Source organism: Castor canadensis, chromosome 12, assembly GCF_047511655.1.
Source record: "Castor canadensis chromosome 12, mCasCan1.hap1v2, whole genome shotgun sequence".
Taxonomy (NCBI): domain Eukaryota; kingdom Metazoa; phylum Chordata; class Mammalia; order Rodentia; family Castoridae; genus Castor; species Castor canadensis.
The window spans coordinates 127858687-127882951 of record NC_133397.1 but is presented as its reverse complement, the minus strand read 5'-3'; the positions used below and the strand labels follow the sequence as shown (position 1 = coordinate 127882951).

General features: G+C 47.2%; 1 protein-coding gene across 2 annotated transcripts in view; it reads left to right on the top strand.

The window, feature by feature from the left end:
* The window catches only part of Slc44a3 (solute carrier family 44 member 3), a 72108-nt gene that overhangs the window by 34011 nt on the left and 13832 nt on the right, over window positions 1-24265 (top strand). The window contains exons 10-12 of one of the 2 annotated variants that reach the window (XM_074050946.1): window positions 1791-1956; window positions 8181-8337; window positions 11023-11106. In XM_074050946.1, coding sequence (XP_073907047.1) covers window positions 1791-1956; window positions 8181-8337; window positions 11023-11106 — 407 coding nt within the window. Of the gene's footprint in view, window positions 1-1790; window positions 1957-8180; window positions 8338-11019; window positions 11107-24265 lie in introns of both variants that reach the window. The other variant, XM_074050945.1, reaches the window with a different exon arrangement.

Sequence of the window (24265 nt, the reverse complement as noted above, 5' to 3'; positions counted from 1 at the left end):
GACACAGTCCAGGAAGTAGCTGTCCACATCCACTGGCCTGACCTACCTAAACATGCATTCCAGCTGTCAGGGGCTGTCTCCTTGCACTTGGGAATGCTTTTCTGAAACACATCCACTTTGGAAAAGCACAGGCATTTACCGGTGGCTTACGTGAAGCAGATTGCCTTCCACGCCACGATGAGCCCAGCATCCAGCAGAATATGGACTTTGCTCTGTAAATGAAGCCGCGCCACCATTTCTTACAATGCAACTTCTGTTTAGCTGAACATACAATAGTGGAGTGAAGACCAGCTGGAGTCTGGGAATAAGCTTTGCTCTTCTCCCCTTTCCTTTGTGCACAGACTATTGTGAACGTCTAAAGATGCGTGACTTATAATTACTTATAAAGTCAATTTATAGCTATGACAAGAAATATGCAACCATTTTTCAGTGATGCTCATGTCGTAGGTTTCACCAAAGGTCAGAGCACCCAGCTTCTTCCTCACAGTAGTATATTCAGTGTACAAAGTGGCAGGGCATCCAGAAATCAAATGCAACCGCAAAGCTGGGATTGGGGTTGACCAAAGTCTGCAGAGCTAATTCCAGGGCTTCTGTAGAGAAGGAGAGCAGGTATAGGCACTTGAATAGTAAAATATTATTAGTTGGTCCCATTTTAATATAGTACTGTTCCCCTAAAGTTTAACAATAATAAAATTGCTATCACCCATGGAGTGATATTTCTGTGGGTTAGTCCCGACACCAAGCACCATCCAGGAAATCTCACTTTGTGCTCCAGCTACCATCAGGAGACAAGCAGTCTAGAAAAGGATGCTAAAACTCCAAGAAGCTTAATCACATGTCCCCAGCTTCCAGGAAGGGGTCAAACCAAAATTTGAACCTAGGAAGGTAGATGTTTTAAACACGTTAGAAGAGTTTGTTCCTGAAGTCGGAAGTGAATCCCCTGGAGAAAGCTAAAATCCTTGTCTCTTCCATAAAGTCTGAATCATTGGTGAAGTGGGTTTCTGTGACATGGTCTCAATGGCTTTGTGTGTTTTCATCAATACCATCGGTTTGCATTACAATGTAGAGTCCAAGTTGCTCTTCCATTAATTATGGGCAGAGAGATCCAAGTCACTTGGCTTTTTCAAACCTAGATTTTCACATCTTCAAAGTAGAATGAGTTTTAGAGTATGTGTTAGTCAGCCTTTTCATCACTGTGACAAAATACCTGATACCAACAACTTAGGGAGGAAAGTTTTTCTGGCTTACGATTTCAGAGATTTATGGTCCTTGGCTCCATTGACTCTGAGCCCTTGGCAAGACAGAACATCAAGGTGGTGGGAGCAAATGGCAAAGACTACTCACCTCACGGCAGACAGGAAGCAGAGAAGGAGGAAAGGACAGGTTTAACCTTCAAAGGCATGCTCCCGGTGACCTACTTCCTGAAAACAGACCCCAGCTCTGAAAGTTTCCACCCACACCCCCAAAACAGCACTCCCAGCTGGGGACACGCATCAACACATAGGCCAGGGAGGAGTATTTCATAATCAAACCATAACAACATAGATGTCACGTGTCTCTCAGATTGCCTGCTAGTCAGTCACCATAATTACCACTGCTGACATTATTTAAATGTGTTCTCAAATTTTAGGTTTGCTATGAAGATTTAAAATTCTGTCGGGTACAAACTTGACTCTGACATCTATGTTTTGGGTATTCCCAAAGACCAAGCATGAAGAAATGTGGCTGTCGATTCATCTTCCGTGCTTGGGAACACATGGTGTGAGGCGTGCCTGTGTTTTAAACCGTAGGTGCTGCCCGGGTTATGGAAAATGGCCAAGTGGAATACGAGCCTATCTCCGGCATTCGGTACCTGTGGTGGTACCATTTAATCGGCCTCCTCTGGACGAGTGAATTCATCCTTGCGTGCCAGCAAATGACTGTTGCTGGAGCTGTGGTGTCTTGTTATTTCAACAGGTAGGTCCATCCTTTCCTCCTAGTGGATTTTCTAAGTACCTCGAGCTGTGGACTGCAGAAGGGACCTCAGAGCTTTGATGTGACTCTTTTACAAAATTAAAAGACTAAGCTAAAAACTGGACTGGATGCTCATTTGGTGGTGAAAAGAAATGCTAAATCTTAAATTTTCCAGGCTTTTTTGCTTTAAGCTAGGAAGTTTAGAAAGAACCCAAGCAAGGAATGTACATTCCTCAGAATTGAAAAATATCTCAAAGCAAAGGTTGAATTGAATTCCATAAATAGCCAATCTTCTTGACTTCAGATTTTTTTGATGATAGGTCTATTTTGAACGTACTTCAGTAAGTGCTGTGAATCTTGTTTTTTTTTTTTTTTTTCATGTGGAAAATCAGGAGAATGTTTGCTAAGAAAATAACTTTAAACACTAAAGGAACCATGCGTAACTATAATTCATGTCTATAGCGTTACATGTTAGTGAATTAATGCTTCAGTGTTTGTAAGTCATTACCCCGTGGAAATAATTGAGGACACACACTCACACGCACACACACCTGAACCCTTTGCCTGTCTTGTGTGTGACTCTCCATGGGACAATGAGACTATTAGCCAGAGAGCAGGCCGAGGAAAATGACAGGGTTGGACCCCAACCCCAAACAGGAAGTTTACTTCCAGATAGGGCCGATCTTCCTCTAATCTCAGACCAAATGAGCAGATAAACATGAGCTTTCATGGGGTAAGAAAGTCAACCAGGCATGACTCATGCCATGGAGCAGTTGTCTCCTGACAATAAACAGCTCTGTGGGTTTTTAATATAGTGGTGCCATCTGAGAGCTCCATCATTAGGGACTCTGGGGAACTCACAAAGGGGCTCTTGTCCTTGGCATTAAAAACCTCCCAGCTGGGGCGGGGTGATGTTAAAGGGGGAAGGGAGGGTGTTACTTGCTCCTGAGTAGGGAGCAAAGATTGTTCTAGCTAAATTGGCCAGCAGGTAACGTTTGTGTGACAGAGTGATTTTGTGTTATCTTAGAATAACAGAACCAAAGCATTTTCAACAGGGTTTTGATGTGACATTCCAGTAAGGCACAGCATTGTCCTCCCCATCCCTCCCCTCTCCACCCACCCTCAATCATGAAAGAATGAAAAGGGGCAAGCACACTGTGACCGTGTTCCTTATCTGCTGTCATTGGAAAGACAACAGATAAAGAACTTCAACCAAACTCGAGAGCTGAGGACAGGCTGTCCATGTCCACTGGCCATGCCGTGAAACCTGCAAAGCCTGTCTGTGCCTGTGTGCTGGCTGTCAGGAGGGCAAATGAGATGCCGATTGAGCTGAGCCACCAAAACCCAGAGAGCCTCAGGAATTCAAGTCTGAAATGAGGAGCCGCTGAGACCGTTGCTCTCTGGAGATATAAACCAGACATAAGGAAGGGAAAGGAAATAAATGAAAGTCTAACCACTGAATAGTAAGGACCCCGACCACTACGCTCTCACAACTACCCTCCCCAATTCCACAGCTCAGCTCCTAGGAAGCTGGCAGCCATGCTGATTCCCTGAAAGTAGGGTAGAGGATCCTTCTGAAGAGAAACTGGCTAACCCAAGTAAAGGCCTACAGACAGTCCACACAGAGTCTTCCTTCCAGTGAAATGAATCCCTGACTTCTAACCCAACAGCATAGCTCACCAGGCAATAAGCAACGCCATTCCCACAGAGCATCCAAGTCTCTCTTAAATTGGAGCTATCGACCAGCAATTATTAAACACTTGAAGAAAAGCATCGTGGAAAAAAAGAGATGAAAATAAACACAATATGGGCTGCAAAAGGAAGCAACAACCACAAAAACCCTACAATATTATCAAAGAAAACAGAAATATTGACCCATAAACTTTGATTCCCCCACACGGAACAATGAGTGAATAAGAAAGAACCCTTAATAATTAAAAATTGCAAAGGTGAATCTTTTCTATTGAATGATTAGACTGTAACCTCAAAAGAACTCTTCCAGAAGGTAGGGGTTAAAAAAAGGCACAGTAATGGAAAAGAAGGCAGAAAAGATAAAACACTGGAGTTATTTAAGCAACCTGCCACCTGACTGAGAGCAGTTCTATAAACAAAGAACAAAAAGATTTTTTTCTAAGGAAGAAATTATGAAAGGAAAACATTCAGAGCTAGGACATGAGTAAGGAAAAGATCTCGGGATAGAAGGGGGAGAGCTCAAGTAAAAAAAGAAGGATCAGAGAGAGGGAGAAGCATCAAAATGGACTCGGGCTTTCAGCAGTAAGACCAGCTTCACCCAGGAAGACATCAGAGCACGGCTGTGAAAATGCTGAGGAAGGAGGACTCCCAACTAGAACTTCCACTGTCAGTCAACAGTAAAGGAAACAAAGTCATGCTCAGATACACGAAGGCCCAAAGGATTTCCCTCCCCACACCTTCTCCCCTAGACTTGTAAGTGAACCAGGACAGAAAACATGAGTTTCAGAAAATGGGCCATGGCAAAGAAGGGAATTTCCAAGAATGTCGCCATATTACAGTTGTAAAACACCCAGTCCAAGATGGAGCAGGAGGTCTGTCTCCAAGAAAAGACAGTGAGAGAAAAGATTACACCTTCATGAAGCATTCAGCGAAGCCCATGAAACACAAAGCAAAAAAAAGAAAACCAATACAATTATTAACTCCAGGACAATCCCAAAGTTGTGCAGGAAAGGAGATGTAGTTGAAATACACTTGGATTGTTAACTGCAGTGGTGCAGTCTGTGAGCAGAATACTTCAAATTCTCTGTTTCCCCGTAGAAGAATCCATGGCAGGACACGTGGGTGTAATGGGGTTTATTAAAAGCTAGAGAGGGGAATTACAAAAGGGGACATGGTGGGTCAGGTGGAAGCTGTAAGCAGAGAGTCTTTCTCTTTTTCCAAGTGCCTTTAAAACGTACACCCACCTAGGGGAAGGGAAGAACGTGGGGATTCCCCACAGTAACTGATGAGTGGGGAGGGCCTGGGTGGTCCCAGAGTCAGGTGAAGGTGGTTTGAGTTGTCTCTGAGCTCGGGTGTGAGTAACCTGCACACATTTGCAATTGGAAAGAAGGCTCAGAGAAAGAGAGGAGTGCTCAATCTGAAATGCAATATTAAGTCATATTTGTTCTAAGAGTCCCGAACTTTCCCTAATTCTTGCCTGCCTCAGGATCAGTTGTGAATATTATTCACCAGACATATTGTTTATGCACGAACACTAAAAATCTCAATATCATTGAGAAGGGGTGATAAAAATGAATGTACTGGGGAGTGGTTTAGGCTGAATAACAAAATGAAACTTCCATAAGGGGAAGTTGCAGACAGTATCTGAAGCTTCAAAAGTCAAGAGGGAGTGTGCACTTGCTGGCATGCACGAGGCCCTGAGTTCAATCCTCAGCACCATGGAAAAGAAAAGAAAAGTCAAGTCAAGAAATAGCAGTAAGGACGTGCAGGTATAAAGTGTGGCGGGGAGGTCCAGAGGCAGCCACCAAGCTAGTGTCTCTCGGAGGGAAAATTAGGGGTGCAGGAAGAAAACCTGTTTTTCCTATTAAGCCCACCAATACTACTTGGCTTTTTAAGATACTTCATCTATTATTCTGATTTAAGAAACTAATTTAAAATAAAATGTGTAGTGATTTATTTTTAGCACTATTTCATTTGTTAGAGGGTCTGCTTTCTTTTGAACTGTCTGCTTAGTTTTGAAACCTTGAGATTTCTCCTTATCTCAGAGTTCCCATTTCTTTAATGCTATATTGTAGTCTGCACACAGGGTAAGGATTAAATATAGCCAGGCTGCATTCATCTCTGTCATTCATTTAAGCCCTACGCGGGCTGAAGAGTTCATCCAAAGACCACCAAGGGCCAGGGCATGGAGAACCTGCCAAACTTACCTTTTACAACCATTTGCTTCAAGAGAGGTCCACAGAGCTGTGACAGCAAGGAATTAGGACTGCCACCTAGGGGATGGGGTGGTAGAAACCTGACTTTGTCACCATTTTTAAATGTAGGGAAGGTGGCGTCTAGCTGTTTGGGTTGTGCTGGTGACCCAGTGCAGAAGCAGACTTCCAACAGCGTGTAAGGAATAAAAGTAGAGACGGGTGATTTCCTGGCCCTGACAAGAGTAACCCAGGACAGCTAAAGAATCTTGCTCTTCCTAACACAGTCAGCTTCTAATTCCTGCAGGATTTGAGGGGTGAACTTTACAGCCTTTTCACAGCCGTCCCAAGTCCATTTTGTTAAAAGAAGTCTCCCTGCAAGGGCCACACAGTACCCCTGTCTAAGTCCCACCTTTGCACTGGAGGCCAGCCATCCACGCAGTGCAGCCCCGACTTGTCCAGGACCTCTGCACAGAACTGACAGGTCATCGGGTTGGCAGAGTTTGCCAATTAGAGGGACAACTTGCTCCTCGGACCCTCCAGTTGCTTGCTTGGTTTTCTCTTTGGTGATGTCTCATGGGAACAGATGTTGCAACCCAATGCCGTAGACCATGAGCTGACGTGGTCCTGGAGATCCTCCCCAGTCTCTACTGAACTTATTATTTTTAGCCTCACTGGGGTAAACCAGAGCCTTTCCTGAAGGCAGGTTTTGCAGGTTGTGAGGAGACAGAGCTCATGGCAGCAGGGAGGGATGACAGGATGTTGGTGGTGGGTTTGGGGAAGAAAGGGCCTGAAGAGGAAGGTGGCAGCTTCCAAGACGTTCTGCTCAGCCTTTTTCCTGCAGGGCTGCCTCTTATTGAGGGCAGGTATTCAGTGTCACCTGGCTCCCTGAACTGGCTTGGGTTGAAAGGGACTACTTTTAAAGTCCCCTCACTCATCTGTGATAACACAGCTGCTGGAAGCACTTTTTTTTTTCCAGCCAAATTCAGCAGGGCCTACAGCCCTACCTAGGAAAGTAGAGGCAGGGCAGGCACTCCTCTGCCTGAAACCTTGAAACCTGAGGCGCACCCCAAGACTTCAGCACCTGCAAGAGTAGGCATAGTGGCCTGTGCCTCATGTTTCCTGCCCAGATGGAACACAGTTGTCCCGTTCTTCCCCCACTCCAGTCTCTTAAGAACCGTAATATGTTCTCAAGCACAACAGTCTCAATGGAAAAGTAAAGATTCTTCCTTTAAAAGAAGAAGGGGGAAATTGTGTCAGATTTTCCTGGCCAACTCTACTTTCCAAATTTATCAGATCAAAATGAACTCCTATCAGCTGCTGCTTCCTTGGTCTCTCTGAAATCACATGCTTTAAACACATGGCCCCTTTTGGTGGGCACCTGGCTGCAGTGCCTCTGTCCTCCCGGGTTACTGTCATGCTCCCTTTGTTTCCCTGGATGATTTAAGTAACAGCAAAATTCAGCCACTGCCAGCTCTTAAGACACTGCTGGCTGCAGGCCTCCTTCTCCCTCAAAACCCAGGCTGCTGTGACAACTTAGTTCACAGTGACTTCTTAGCAACCCCAGCCAGTTGTCGAGTAATGTGTTAGCTTGGAACTCTGGGAAAAGGCCCCATTTTTAGCACTGGCATTGAGAGGATTCCGAGGGTCGCCTGCAGGGTCACAGCAGCTCTCCTCCTTGGTTCTGTCCTCCAGGGTTGGGATGGGAGGAGGCTGTGCCTCCATTCTGGTCTTTATCACTTTTTTGCTGCCTGTGAGACTGACTAGAACGCATTCTTGAGAGCTGTGTCACAACAAGTCCCGTAAATGATTCACACTGAAATGACCTTTAAAGCTGGGTTTCAGGAGCCCAGAGCTACGAGGACGCCAACACCCAGGGCTCTGTGTCCTTTCCTTTAAACTTGAGCTCACGGGTACTTGGCTGGTCCAGGTCCTGGTCATGTGATCTGATGACATCAATCACCAAGCGAATGCCAGCAATATTGTCATTTAAAGCTTGGGGTCTGTGATAGAATTGAACTTGGGAAAATGAAGATTAGGCCAAAAGCCACCTGGAAGGGTGGGAGGAAGGAGGAGGTCCTAGAAAAGGAAACGTCACTTTCACTCTGTACTATTTGCTTAAAAAGTGTTTTTCTGTTCTCTATGTGCTTATAGCATTGTATGTCACCAACAGGAATCAAATTAGTCCAAGACACAATGCATCCTCAGCTACCGAGAGCAAAATATCTCAAAGTGCGTTACTCACTGCTTTATGGGTCGTTAGCACCATGGTTTGAACCACAAAGAAGTTTCTTGTTGCTTTTTAAAGAGTGGCTTTAAAATGTTCTCTTTCCCTATTCCCAGAAATAAGAATGACCCTCCCGACCGTCCAATCCTGTCGTCCCTCTCCGTTCTTTTCTGCTACCACCAAGGGACAGTAGTGAAAGGGTCATTTTTCATCACTGTGACGAGGATTCCAAGGGTTGTTCTCATGTGCATCCACAACACTGTGAAAGGGAAGGTAAGGCAGTCCTAATGCAGAGCGGTTAACAGCTGAAAACTCCAGCAGGTCCCAGGACCTGAGTGTGACCAGTGGGGTGGCCATTCAGAGGTCCCCACCTTCCCCAGCAGACCTTATTCCCAGGCTCTGTTTTGTGCCTGGTCTTGGGTTTTCTCCAAGAAGGGGAGGTAGAGGGAGCTGGGGAGGGAGTGCCTCTGAATTAGCTAGGTTGCCTTCTAATCAAAATGCAAAACAAGTGGGCCAAATTCTGAAGGTAAAATTTAAACCAGAGTCTGTGTCTCTTGTTCATGCATTTTTTTAAGGTAGGAAAGTGCATTGTGAGACAGGAATGATAGTCGTTGCTGTGTTAGTGCTGACATGCTCCCAGCCCACTCCTTCCCCGTGGCGTGGGTGAGGAGGCGCGGGAGGAGGGGGAGTCAGAGTGAGCGTGTGCAAGTGTGCACACGCCTGAAAGCGAGAATGGGCAAGCTGACCCACATCCCAGCTCAAGGGACAGAAAACTGTAGGGCTTTTGTGCTGAGAGCCGTCCCCTCCCGGGTTTTATTTCCATGGCCATTTGGTTATAAATGCCAGCGGGAACTCGAACACCAGGAAAACAGCTGTTCTCGTGGTGTTTCTAGCTGCTCACAAGGGGTGGTTGGCCTTTGCCCAAGTTTTCTGTTCTCACACATTGTGAAACTCCCCAGCCCCACCTCAAGGGTCGTGCCTGGTCTGCACGTCACAAACCTACCTGAGCCTAAGACTTCAGGTATGGCTGTGTGTCCTTAGTAAGGTAGGAAATTTCACACACGGGTTCATATTGTAGTTCAGAATTTATTTTGTTTGCTCTTTTAAATAGAGATCTGAGTTGTTGACATTTTTCAATTGGTAATCAAGATACAAGGTTAACGTATCAACTAGAACAATGCATTGAATTTCACGTAAAACCATCTGGCTTCTCCGTGGTGAAACACACGCTTTGAGGGGTTGCTTTGGTTATAGGAATGTTTTTCCATGTTTGTATTTAAAGTCCTGCCTGGCTACATTGCAGGGATTGGAAGATAGGTTTCCACCCTTCCAGGGCAAATCGAGCTACTACTTCTGGCTCCTGCATTTTGGAATTAATCCCTCAATCTTAAGGAACCTGAGGAGGAACTTTCTTTTTTTTTTTTTTTTTTCTTTTGGCAGTACCAGGGTTTAAACCCGGCTTTGAGTTTGCTAGGCAGGTGTTCTTCCACTTGAGCCATACCGTCAGCCTGGGAAGGATTTCTTGAAAACTAGTAGTCTTTTATTTTAGACACATTCATGTATTTTTACATATACACACATACACAAGTGAATATATATTCTGTTTACATATTCTATGTATTTGCATAAATCTAGGTTCCTGTGGGAATTGCTAAGGCATATGCACCATTTATGTGAATGGTGATTTATGGATTTCACCTATTTCTATATGTATTAGTGATAGACAATCAAAGCTAAATGAGCAACTGTGAGCTTGCTATCTCCCCTCAAAAGAGGCACCCTAACCTCCTCGGGGAAAGTCTTCCAGAAAACTAAACAAGAACTTGGTGGAAGACTCCAGGTCTCTCTGACCGAGGTCTGAAAGATCCCAGGATGACCAAGGCAGCCATACTCCCTTCTAGTGAGGTCACTCTTGGGAAACACGTTCTTTTTTAGGTTAAAGAACAAAACAAAACAACCCAGGTCTTCTAGTGCCGTCTACAGCAGATAAGCTTTGTCCAGCTACCAAGAGCTCTCTCCTGCCTTAAATCAGTTCAATTTGCAACCCCCACGGGGCCAGAAAGTGTCAGATCAAGTTTCATGCCACTGAATTAACACTGCAACAAGAAAAATGTCCATATAAGGCTGAGTTACTCCTGGGGTCCTCCTGGGAGGCTATTTCAGGACTGTGAGCTGGGGTCTATTTTTTACTCTGGGCCGTGGGTAGGACATGGTGAGCTACCCCTCCCCACAGGGTTTGATTCAATTACTCATGTTTCAGTTATGCTCAAATTCAAGTTATATTTCAAAAGCCTGAATTATCCCTTGGAATTTAGTCCTTTAAGTCTCATAAAGGATTAATTTCCCCCAAAGTTAAACTTGATTCTTTATTTATGTGGACACATAACTAATATCTACAATATGTTGTTTGGGTTTTTTTTTTTTTTTTTGTCTGTGGGAGGTGAACTTTTCATGGACAAAAACTCTGGGTTCAGAAAGCAAAGTGTTCCAGGAATGGTGATTCATCCCTGTAAGCCCAGCATTCAGGAGGCTGAGGCAGGAGGATCAGATAACAAGACCCTGTCTCAAAAAAACAAAAAATAAAATAAATTTTAAAAGCACAAGTGTACCATTTGAGACACTTAGGAGCCAATGGAGAGGGAAATGAGATTCTTTCTGCTAGAACCCGAAGGAGTACTTTTTCTTTCTTACTTATATGGATTAATCCATTTCCCTTTCTGTTGGTGTTCTCAGCAACCATAAGAGTTTAGCCCACCAGAGAAACCTAGCTCATTGGGAATGAAGTAGTTAGCAGTGTGCATGAAACAGAGCTTCTCCCATACTGGATTAGGGCTGCCCAGTGCGTCAGTCTGCAAGTGGAAACAGGGTCTCCCCAGAAGGAAGGTATCTGCTGACCGTCTCTGTGTTGTCTCTCACTCTGCTCCTGCGACTCCTGTGGTGTGGACCTGATCCCAGCAGCACAGTGCATGGTCGAGGGATGCATCCAAATGCTGCTATTGCGGCTTTTGGTGCCTTGGGAAATGCCTGCTCCATCTCAACCAGGTATGCATCCTCCTACCCCTTGCCCCAGGAAGATCCAAGGGTGGCTTCTATGTCTTAGCTCAAGGATTGGCAGACTCATAATTCTCTGTGGAACCCACTCAATTCTGCCATCATAGCAGGAAGCAGCCGAAGAGAAAATGTGAAGGAGTGAGCGTGGCTGTGTTCCTATAAAACTTTATTGATGGTAGCTGAATCTCATATGGTTGCATGTATTAAGAAATTCTCTTCTTTTGAATCTTTTCTGTCATTAAAATCATAAAACTCTTTCTTAGTGATAGCCAAAGGAAAGGAGGCCATCTGATGGATGGATGGTCCCCTCTGTGGTCTGCAACCCCTTACCTGGTAACCTTAGACTGTTAAACCTACTCTTCACATTCTGAAAAACATGTGCTTCTAGTTTCCAAAATAAAAGGGGAAGAAACATTAGAGGCCCTGGTCTAAAGAATATTCATCTGCTAAGAGCTGATTTTCAGTGTCTTCAAGAACTATAATTTTCCTGAACTAGGAAAAGAATTGCCTCCATAATTTTTCTGTATTTCACCAGCCTTTCCCTCTCAAGCTATAAATATCCCACTGAAAATCATTAAAAAATGATATCCTGCAATTGTTTAAACTTCAGATTTTTTTTCTTTCCTGAATCTCTCAAATTGATGGAAATTTAAATATCAGAGTTATTTTCTAGTAGATGGTTCAGGAAAGTCGAATTCACAATGCAGTGTTTTTGAAAGTCAGCAAGCTGTTTTATAATTAAAATGTTCTCAGAAATCTCACTTGGAAAAGTACCTCTTATTACAGCCCATTTTCCTAATAAATGTACCGTTAGAAGGAAAGGGACTAATTAGAACATCCATGTTTAATGTCTTATAAGAGGTACTTAGAATACCTTTCATTATTCAGGAAAAGTGTAGCCTTCTTACAGTACAGCTCTATTTTTAAGGCTCTTCCTAAGAATCTTGGACTATATTTTAGAGTGGTTTTGGTTTTCTTTTGGCTCCCCCACAAACCAGCCTATAAAATACAATCAAGTACAAGAGCATTTTTCAGAATGGTGGGTCACGTAGCAAGTCAGGCTTGTGTCCAGCATGGAGGGCTCCAGGCAAAAGCATGGATGGAGTAAGGGAGATAGTGGGATTTACTAAGGGTCAAGGCAAGGAGTGGTGAGTCAGGTGGAAGGGAAAGGGCAGACACAGAGAGCTCCCCTGCTTTGAGACATTTGTGACAGCCTGAGGGAGGAGTCCTGAGCCAGCTCCTGGGCACTCTGATCATAGGCATGGAGTGTCATCAACACCCATGCTTTTATCTGAGTGATAATGGAGGACAGATTTGCCCCCTGAGGTTTTTTTGTAGCATCGGGCTGAGATAAGGAGTTTAGTATGAAATGTGCTGAGAACAAGTTATTCTGACGAGTCCCATGGGCCATTTTCTAGCCTTCCTCAAGGCCAGATCTGTGGATAAACTCCTGAGGCAAGATGCCATGGTCTTCTCAGAGGCATCTGTGTGCATCTGAGCACCAATTTACTATATTATGATGTTTGAGATATACTACAAAAATACTTTGTATTTGCATGAAAAGCCAAGGCTAAGAAACTTATAGGTAGACTACAGAGAACAAAGGCATGGAGGCCATTGATACAAACATGTTGACCCTATGACCCTCCAAGGTTCCAGGCTGGAATTGCCATCCCTCTCGCTGTCTCATGGAATTTGGGTTCTTTCTGACTCCCCCTTTCACTCGGCATTTCAAACTGCCCCCATGGAAGCCTAGTGTCTCCTTGTGGCTATGACAATCATTGCCACATCAGGAGGGAAAGAAATGAGTGAGGAGGGAAAGAGTAGGCTCCGGTCCATCCAGCCCACCTTGCCCTGCCTCTCAACCAAAGGGATTCCTTCTTATGAGTTTTGGGATGGGAGTCTACTGAAGGTCATTTGACCATAGGACTGTGTTGCTGTTAAACACATTTGAAAACCATGCTGTCTTCACTTTTGTTTTTCTGCTCTGTTATGAGCAGAAAATATGTCCTACTTTCTGCCTTCTGAGATTTCACCTCCTTGCATTAACTCAGGTCCTTTTCCCTCAGGACTTCAAAGTGCTTCCAGGGTCATAAGTGGAGTCAGTGTTAACCACATTATAATCACTATGGTAAAGGTGATGAATCCTTGTAACAGACATACAGTGGAACTCGTTGTCCTTGAATCCTACAAAGGCTAAGCCATTTTGATCCAGCTTCTGTTGTGAATCAGTGGTGCAAACAGGGACAGGTCTTTGGGACTCTGATTATGGTGTCTGTGGCCTCCACTGGCATCTTTCCCTCGGGGTGACTCCTACAGGATTGGGCAATGCCTCTGATGTGAGTGCTGCCAAGACGCCTGAGGTTTAAAGGATTGAGAAAGCAAGGAAGTAAATTCAGGGAGAGAGATGATGAGTGTAACAGGGGAATCAGAGCCTTGCTGAGCTCATCTGGCAGTAGACAAAGGAAAGTGAGCTCTGAGTGAGGGAAGGAATGTAGATGGGCCTTCTGAGAAATGGCCTGGCCCTGGACTGGGTTACTAGGGGAGTTTTTGGCATCTCTGTGTCTGGAAATCAGATGGAAAGGAGCTGAAGCCTGCTTTATTTTCCTTGGGAGCAGAGGATGCTGCAAGAGGGCAGGAAGCCCTACTCTCGTCAGCACCATCACTTCATAAAGGCCTCACCCATCTCTGGCAAGTCCTGGGAGGGAGGCAGGTGGCAGTGTTTTGTAGACACCCAGCCTAAGGCTTTGTCCTTCACTTGCAGAATGGGGATGAAACTCTTTATAGCATTATTTCTTTTACTTCTCTCTACATCATTAATCTCAAATGTGTATATAACTTTTAAAAAGTGGGTGTCAAACATCCCCATGCAACAATCATTTGCTTATTTTTGCTGTATGCAACCAGGGGACAATGAGGATTCAAAGTTAGTTAAAGTGTATGCCAGACCATCAAAGAGTTTGCAAGCTCACTGGCGGAGGCATATGCATGAGACCCGTGTGTAACAGTACAGGAAAGTGCATCTTTGAGTGCTGGAATAGACCTGCAGAAGTTCAGAAATGGACGATCTTGGTAACCAAAACAGGTCATTGACTCAAAACTTAGGGAAAATTCCTAGAAGAGATGGGGCCTGAGGCTATAGCACCCACTGGAGATCACTAGCTAATAAATAAGAACCAGGCTGGCAGTGGGCTGTAGGCACTCAACTCTCAGTTGCAGGCTAAGCCCTTTCCCTATGTAGGGAAGGACTGCCACCTTACAGACAAGCTTACAGAAGACCCCCAGTGAGTGGAGAATGAGGAGTTAAACCCAAGTCCATGTTGCCTCCAGGACCCACCCTTAACCACTATGTACCTTCACCAGCTGGAGGACTCAGGGTCCACCTGAGTCAGAGAAGCAAGCTTGCTGGCAGAGCATCCTTGTTAGTTAGCTGACTTGTGGGGGACAGGAAAGGTGGAGGACAGCCATTAAAGGCAGAAAAGTATGAATCATGCCATTACAGGTCTGAGTGGTCTGACCTTGCCTCCTCTCCTCTGTCACGTCGGTTACACAGGCATGAGGGAATCTGGGCTCATCTCAGAGAATATTTGGTCCTGCAGCACTTGCAGCTACCCTGCCTTTTCCCAACTCCTTCAAGGGACCTGCCTGTGAAGTCCCCATTCAGTCAGCCAGAGGTCCTCCCCTTTTTGTCTCTTAAGGTGTTCACACACAGTTCCTCCTAGAAATGCCACGCTGCGTCTGTCCCAGTTGTGACAGTGGTTTTAGATCAGTGTTCCTCCAAATCTTAAAACTGATCTGAGAGGTCCAAAAACTCTTTGTTTTTTCCATTTTGTATAGACAAATAGCAGTCTTCCACAGATTTTCATGTTTGTGTACAGTGAGGGGTACTTACCAATCAATGGAGGAGATCATGTGCTATGGAAGTTTACTGAAATGTGCTCTTTTTGAACCAAGCTGGTGCATTACTTAGCTTCCTGAGAACTCAGGTTCACTGTTCTGTCAAAACATCTAGCTGTCAAGGCAGTGCTGACCACCCTGCAGGTCTGGGGATGGACACAGCAGAGAGTTGGGATTTTCCAGATTGGGATGAGAACCCTTTGGTAGAGTCATCCTTGCCTTGGCGCCATGACACTTCTGTTGAGTGGTTCTTGGTTAATTCACACACGCGCACACACGCACACACACACACACACAATCACTTTAAGCATCAGCTTCCTTTCCAGTCCTTTCTTCTTTTTCCAGTGGAATCGGGAGTAGGTAGAAAGTGAGCTATGGGCTAATGTCAAAAAGTTTGAGAACCACCATTTCTATGGGGTTTCCCTGGAGGTGCTTAGAGGCAGATAACGCCTTAGTCAGGTGTAGTGGCCTCTTCCTTCTTTGTGTAACTTGGGCGAGTCACTCAACTTTAGTGAGCTTCTGCAGGTTGAGGGGCTGTGTGAAGTAACCTCCAAGGTCCCCATGAAGCTTTCTGGCCCTTGTGGGGGACATAGCCCAGAGCTGGGGCATACAGAGCCCACCTGCCCCATCTGTGGGAAGGTGCGGGGGGTGGGGAGATGAGGGAGGGTTTGAGCTGTTTGTCTTCCTGTCCGGATGCAACATGAGAGGGTCACCCTGGAATCACAACGATGGTTTTCATTTCTCTGCTCCTGAGGCTCCAGAGTCTCCTAGAGTCACCTACGAGGGGACAAAGAGGATCCATCTGTCTGTCTGTACCACTTGGAGTGATTCTGCCAGTAAAACACATACCTGGCAATGAGATTTGAGGGAAAGGCCAGGCCCCTGGGTCATTCTCAGCAGTGGGACAGTGGCTTTGTGGGCAGTAACACAGGATGACCATGCCTAGGACTTAGTGGAGAGAACAGGCTGACAGGTGCACATGATGTGCCCAGAGGGCGTGCCACCTCTTTCCTCTGGCATCCATCTAGATGTGGGCTACTAGTCACCTCTTGCCATCGATGTGGAAATGCAGTGACTCCCTGTCTTCCTCACAAACAAACATGCTGCTCTTAAAGCCTGGATAAGTCTTGTGGTGTCACACACAGAGAAACACTTGCCATTTCCTGGAAAATCCACACATCTCTCCCTCCCCGCCTCACTCTCCCTTCCAACCTGCCCTGCCTGCCAGCTCTTTTTTTCAGCGAATACAATGTCGGTCTGTCTTCTAAGCCTTTGTGGCCAACTTGACATTGGAAAAGCTCAAAGCTCCTCTTTCCCTGAACCTGCAGTCAGCTCGCTTTCAATGCCTCTCTTTCTCCTCATGCATCAATAGCAGCAGGGCCCGGTGACTTTGCCGTGTCAGGTTTTGGTTCATCCCAAGCCATCGGGCAGATCTCCAGTGACTCTTCTGTCCCCAGTGCAGCATGTGTGTCCCAAGGGGAGGAGAAGTAATGAATACTGTGAAATTTCTGGAACTACGTTATGAAAGTGATGGATAGCTTCTCAAGAAGAGAAAGTTCTTTCAGTCCTTGATGTTGCCATAATAGGTAAGCTGGTCACAGAGCCTCCAGACAGCTGTTCTCTCTATGACAAAGGTGCTTCTGCATCCTGCCTCTCGGGCCAGCTGGCGTCGAGCTATTCTGAGGTGGCCAGCTGATGGGAGAGCTCCAGAGAGATGCCTGGTGCACGCGTGTTTTAGAAGGAGGCTCACACGTGTGTCAACATGATAGTTTGCATTAAGGCTCATTTATAGGCAAGGATAATCCCACACCCAGCTGTTTCGTGGCAAATGCTACAGATAGACAGGTTTTAAGGCACCTTGTGTCAGGGGCCCCAGACTGTCTGGGAGAACACAAACGCCACCCTCCTGCTTCCTGAGCATGGCTCCAAGGTGCAAGCTTACGACTGACCGTGGGTTTGTGTGGCTGTCCCAGGAGCAGCCTCTCTGAGCCGAGCTCCCACGTGCTGCGGGCATGCAGGAAGAGCAAGGTCCCCACAGCCCTCTTCCTCAAGTGGCCCCAGTGCCCCTCAGGCTTTGTGGCAAGGCCAGGGAGCAGCTGCTGCTTTGGACGGGACTCTGAAGTCCTTCAACTCAAAGGCCTCCTCCCTTCCGGGAGAGGCCATGAAACCTCACTGAATAAATGCAGACTTTTCCATGGGAAAGGGAGAGAATGTGCCAGAGGGCAGTGGAATGATCAGGAAAGTCTCCTGGGAGGCAACGGTGACTGGTGTGAAGTTCTCTCCTTCCTCTGTGGTGGACGGCTATTTATCTGTGCAGGGCATTAAATCAGCAATGAATGCTAACTACCTGGAGCTTCCCTCTCAGTCACCCTGGCAGGGGGGACTATTATAGTCATTTTATTTGTGTATTTATTTTTTTGTGGCACTGGGGTTTGAACTTAGGGCCTTGTGCCTGAGCCACACTCCTAGCCCTCTTTTGTTCTAGTTATTTTTCAGGTAGGCCAGCCTGGGCCACGATCCTCTTACTTATGGGCTTCCCCCATAGCTGAGACAACAGGCATGAACCACCACATCCAGTTTATTGATTGAGGTGGGGTCTCACTAACTTTTCACCCAGGCTGTCTGAACCATGATCCTTCCAAGCTCTGTCTCCCGAGTAGCTAGGCGTATAGATGTGACACCATGCCTGGCCTACCTTGTAACAGGTAACTCCCAGGTTCTGAGCGTTACACAGTAATCTGTCTTAAGTTAGAGGAAAAGGATGGAGCTGACTGTTGAGAATTTGAAGGCCCAATGAGTCTTTGCTCTTCTTGTCCAAGTTCAGAACAAGAGAGACACAAGAGTCGAGCAGAGGAAGATTAAAAATGACACTTTGCATACCAAGGAAAATGTGTCACAGAAGCAGCAAGTAGCTTGTTCATGGCTTGCCCCTAAGCCAGAAGGACCAAGCCACCCTCTCATGAGCCTCTCCAACAAGGTGGAAGCTGGAGTGCAGATGCCACGGCTTCCATGACAGGTGATCCCACAGGAGAGTGAGGAAGGGGCTGAGCCAGTCTGGGCTTTGCTCCTCCCTCCATACTCACCCAGGCCCTAAGGGAGCCTCCTCCCCTGGGAACAAGCAAGAGGTGTCACCCCAAAGGCAGTTTCAGAGAAATCAAGGTCACCCTGTGGCAGGACTCAAACCTGGGTTTTCACTAGTTCACAGAGCAATCCTTCTGCAGGCAGGACGCCCAGAACCCCAGACCTTCAAACATTAGGGGCTCCCTCCCGTCAGAGCAGAATCTGGGGTACAGAGCAGAATCTGACTGCTTCTCCGGGGGTTACATGGTAGCAGAGCTCTTTCTGACCCCCTCTTCTTTGTTCTGCATCTTCTTTCTTGCCCTCTGAGCGTCACTTTGACATTGAGGTTAGACAAGTGTGTCACACTACATGGTGTGTCTTGAGTAGAACAAGTAGATCTCCCCGCACACTGTCCCATGGACAACACAGAAGTCAGGCCTATGCCCACAGGGGCAGAAGGGTTTGAGTCCTAGCAAGGTTGGCATCAACCTTTTAATTATTGCTACCAAACTCCCAGTTTCCAGCTCCAAGCCTCTCCTGTTCTATTCCTTCCTTTCTTCCAGTAGACAGCCATCCACGTCTAAGAGAGGTCTCTTCTTCACTCCTTCCCCTCTTTGGCTGTGGTCTGTGTATCTATCTTCCCAGCAGTGGGGTAGATTCTGAGGCAGACAGTCTGGGTTTGAGCCATGGCTCCCCCATTTACTGTGAGAGTTGTTGCCCCTCATAAAAAGCAAAATTCTTAATCCGTACCTCCTCAGCAGTTGAAAGAATGATCTGACATGCGTAACCATTACAGCTTGGTGTGTGCATCTTAGCTCTGCTCCATGAACCTCAGATTCCTGCGGTGAGGGAGTCTGGTGGCTTTATTGACTCATTCACCAAATACCAGAAGTCCATGTGCCAGACAGGCTCGGTATAAAACTGCCAGTTTCCCAGGGTTATGATAAATAATTAAGGAGAGAAGTTTACAAAGCTCCCAGTTTTGTGCCTGGCATGGGGAAGGATTTCCTGAATAAACGAAAGTTGTTCACAGTTGTTAATCAGTACTAACCCATCCTGCAGTGTGCGTGCTCCTGGTGTATCTGTGACACTTGGACTAGTGATGAGTTCATGAGGTTATTCGTTAAGCCTGCTTAACTAGGGGTACATTGTCACCCATCGGGAACTTCTATCCCAAAGATGCCTTTTCTTCCCACCCCCACCCCAGCCAGAACCACGTGCTGGGGAGTTGAGTCCCTTCCCTGCCACTGAAGGTCATGAGGGAGAGTCCAGCACTCAGATCCAAACCTGTGACCGGGGTCAGGGGATGACTGTGGCTGAAGACTGAGCCAACAGCCCCCCGCCTTCCCAGTACACCAGGTCTCAGATGGTGGTCTCTCGCCTCTCACTTCTGCATCTAGCCTCATCTTCTCTCTCCTCATCCCGTTTTCAGCGGTTGCCAGCAGTGACACTCCCTAGCGAGGGCAACTGTGACCGTGTCCAAGAACACCGGTCTGGAAGGTCACCTGACCTAAGGGACCACCATTTCCTGGCTGTGGGACTTCCTTTCCAAATGTGACCTCCATGTCGAGTATGAAGCAAACCTGTACGTCCTGTGTACCTTCCATCATGACATGTTCTAGTACACTGGAGATACATGGAGGGGGACCACGCGTGTTCTTAACTTTGATGTACAAAATCTGTCTTCAGAGACAGCAAAACCCAGTTTCCTTGGCACATGAGGACACTGTGCTCTGATGAAGTGTTTGACTGTGGGATCTGCAACCCCAGAACGAACACCTCCGGGGTCCTTTTCCTCTCCGGGTTAGCATCTGTGGCAGGCGCCCTGCTTATCTGTGCCTGAGACAGGGCCAGGCCACTGTCTATAGTCACAGGTAGGGCAAGGGAGGATGTTGAGAAGGATATCAGCCCAAATGCCCACGTTACCCCAAGGACTTAGGAACTAAGATGGTAAGGCGGGCACGGTGGCTCGTGGTTGTAACCTTATCTACTCAGGAGGTAGAGATCAAGAGGGTGATGGTGCTAGGCAGGCCCGAGCAAAAATTTCATACGAAACCCCATTTCAACCAATGACTGGGTGTGGTGGCTCATGCCTGTCACCTGAGCTACAAGGGGAGCATGAATAGGCTACCATCTGGGCCAGCCTGGGCATAAAGCAAGACCTTACCTTAGAAATAAACAACACAGGATGGGGTGCGGTGTGGTTCAGGTGGTGGAGCACCTGCCTAGCAAGAGGGAGGCCCGAGTTCAACCTCCATTATGGAAGAGAGAGAGAGAGAGAGAGAGAGAGAGGAAGATGAGGAGGAGGAGAGAGGGAGGAAGGAAGGGAGGGAAGAAGGAGAGCAAGGGAAGGAGAGGGAGAAGAGAGCCATAAAGATTACAGATTGATGTCAGCATTTCCCAAATTCATTTACTGTAGGAAACGAAATTAAACAATTAAGTAGCTCCTACCGCAAATCTAATCTTCCCAGTGATGGAGAGCGGGTTTCTTCAGGTCACTTCTCTTTGTCTGGAGCACATATTGTCGCTGCCCACTGCACATGGGAAGCCCACACCCGTCCCTCCCTTCCACGCCGTCCAAGCAAGGCACTGGTGGGGAGCGGTTCTCAGCTTTTGTCCCCCGGGTGCCTCTGACCTGGACACTGAGACTGGGGGCAGGAAGTGGTTGTTAGCCAGGGGCCACAGGAGGCATCCATAATAAGGAAAAATGGGAGGAGGTGTGAGTCTCGGTGGTTGGCGATAGAAGCTGTGTTGGTGGCAGGCAGTGACGTGTTCTGCTGCACGCTGGGGTGCCACCATGCTCTAAGCCACCAGCCCCCGAGTCTCCTCTTTGCTGGGTTTCCACACGGGTGTGAATCTTGGCCACAAACTCATAAGGGCAGGCAACACCGTATCATGTCACTCGGCCTAATTTATGACCTAATTTTTTCTGGGGACTGGCAGAACAGTGTTATCTACTCTCCTTGGCCTGTCACCCTATGCGATCACATGAGATTTCAGGTCGTTCCCAGGTCACCCTTGAGACAACCGTGTTGTTGTCTTCATGGCTCCTCTAACCCTGCTTGAGATGTAAGAATCATTTACAAAGCCACCTCCGGTCCTGTCTGCTTGGATATGCTACTGGTGGGTGACCAGGACTGTTTGAGCCCCCATATCTGGAACCTCCTGAGTCCTGGGCACACCGGTGCCCTAGGGCAAGTGATGGAAGAGTTCTTCCCTTCTCCATGCTAAGACAAAGGACACCTGGACACTTGGTCAGAATCCACTGCACTCTGTGCTCTGCTCCCCTAGCCCAGGGGACCTTCATTTTCTAATCTGGGGTGGAGGGAGACCTGACCGCTCGCCCACTGCTCCAGGAAATCAGTTCCCGTTGTGAGTCTGCTTCCTTCGCTTCCCCCGCCAAAGCCCTTAGGAGTTATAGACTGGGTGTCCTTTTTGTCCCCAGTCCCCACCCATGCCCCTAAGAGGGACAAGCACAGAGTCCTGTTGGCATGGGGGGTGCAGAGAGGAGGGGAAGGAGGAAATCGGTGAGTGACGAGCCGAAGTCAGAGAGCAAAGTGAATAGGATGGCGATGGTCGGTCCCCTTGAGTCTCATCCCTACACATGTGGAGAAACGGATCCCTGAAAAGGACAGGGATCGAAGCGGTGTGGACGAGTTTACTTCAGTCAGTTTCCTAAGCAGGTGGGGCTACAAAATTCCTGAAGGTTGTGGCAGGTGCTCCAGGCTTTGGACGTTCTTGTGGCTTCGCCTTCCCTCTCCGTTGGGACAGAGACGCTGGCAGGGTTGCTTCACCCGAGGAACGAGGAGACAGCTGAGGCCCAGTGACTTGAGCAGGTTCATCTCGGGGTGGGAGGAGGAGGTGCTCCGGGCATCCGCCAGCCACGTCTTGTCTGCCTTGCTAGCAGGAGCCGTGAAGAAGGGAACACTGACTCCAAAGAGCTGCCTTTCTGGCGGAAACTGCCCTCCCATGACTGAACCGACTGCAGACACGACTACTTTCCAAGCAGAAGTGCTGGCAGAGAGAGGAGGTAACACGGGAGGACCAGATTTTTTTTTTTTTTTTTGGTGGTAGTGGGATTTGAACTCAGGGATGCATGCTTGCAAGGCAGGTGCTCTATCACTTGAACCACTCCACCATCCCTTTCTATTTGTAATGGGTATTTTTGAGATAGGGTCTTTGAACCATGATCCTCCTCATCTCTGCCTCCGAGTAGCTAGGATTTCAGGAATGAGCCACTGTGCCCCACAACAGTCTGTCTTTTGAGGCTCAGAAAGACAACACCTGTCATGCTATAAAGCTACAATAACTAAGAAGGTGGTACTGGTAAAAATGACGAATGCCAGACCTTTGGAACAGAATAGAGACCAGAGGTAAACCAGATCCCCAAATGACATATGAGAGAGGACAGTCTCTTCAACAAATGACCTTGGGAAAACTGGGTATCCACATGCAGAAGAATGAAGTGGAACCTTCCTTATACCATATTTTAAAATGAACTCACAGCCAGGCACTGGTGGCTCACGCCTGTAATCCCAGCTACTCAGGAGGCAGAGATCAGGAGCATAGAGGTTCAAACCCTGCTGGGCAAATAGTTTGTGAGACCCTATCTTGAAAAACCCTTCACAAAAAGGGCTGGTGGAGTGGCTTGATGTGAAAGCCCTGAGCTCAAACTCCAGCACCTCAAAAAAAAAAAAAAAGAACTCATGATGGGTAAAAGACCTAAAGAAAAGGCCTAAAACTCCCAGAAGGAAGTAGAGGGAAAATGCTGGGACCTGGGATTTGGCAGTGATTTCTGGGACATGTTACCAAAAACAACAAAACAAAACGTACAAAAATAGACAAATGGAACTATTTCAAACTTCAAAACTTCTGCACACCAAAGGAAATAAGGCACAGAGTGAAAATCCAAGCTAAGGAAAGGAAGGAAAACACACATGATATGTGGAAGGGATTAATATCCGGAATGCACCAGGAACTCTGCATCTCAACAACAAAACCCCAAATAACCCAATTAAAACAATGGGCAAAGGAGCCAGGCGTGTGACGCTCGCCTGTAATCCTAGTACTTGGGAGGCGGAGGCGGGATTGCAAGTGTGAGGCCAGCCTGGGCTGGGTGGTGAGACCCTGTATCAAGTTCTTTTTAAAAAACAGGCTAAAGAAGTTGATATTTCACCCGAGAAGCCCCGCACGTGGCTGACAAGCACGTGAAGAGATTTTCAACGTCACTACTCATTAGGGAGACCCTACCTCACACCCATCAGAACTGCTGCTGTCGACAGACCAGAAAGCATCAAGTGTGAGGGGGTGTGAAATGCAAGCCTTGCGCACTGTAGGTGGGCGTGGAAAAGGCGTAGCCATCACGGAACACAGTATGGAGTTCGGAGAGAAAGTGAAAAGTACAACTAGCTTATCCCCCAGCAATCCCACTTCTGATACTTGTCCAAAAGACCTGAAAACAGGACCACCGAGATCTGTTTGCACACTTATGTCCACCACAGCGGAGAGGTGGAAGCAACCGGTGTCCGTAGACCGATGAATGGACAAAGAAGTGTGTTACATCCAATGAAATATTATGCGGCCTTAAAAAAGACAGGAGCCCTGCCTCACGGCCGCCATGCGGGATTAAATAAGCCAGTTGCAAAAGGACGAATACTGACTGTATGATTCCACTGTGTTAGTCAATTTTCTATCACAGAGAAAAACAACTTTAAAGAGGAAGGATATTGGGTTCAGAGTTCCCAGGACCCAGGTCATGGACACCAGGCTCTGTGGCCTCTGAGCCTGTGCACGATGAAACAGGACATCATGGTGAGCAAGTGTTGGGGCAATGCTGCTCACCTGCCACCTCCCGGCAAACAGGAGGGCAGGGGAAGGGGCTGAGGGGCAGGGTAGCCCTTTAAGGGCTTGTCCCCAGTGACCTGCTTCCTCCGCCTAGGCCCCACCTCCTAATAGGTGACAATTCATCCACGGTTATCCATCAGTGAGGTCAGCCCCCGAAATGGAGGAGGGGATCAAGTAGTAGAACGCCTGCCCGGCAAACGTGAGGCCCTGAGTTCAAATCCCAGTACTAAAAAAAAAAGATTCAGAGATTAGTGTGGTGCCCTCATGGTCCCATCACTGTCTGTAGCACCACCAGCTGGAGGTGGTCAGCACAGGTCCGGCACCGTGCTCCTGCTTGGTTGGGGTTTTG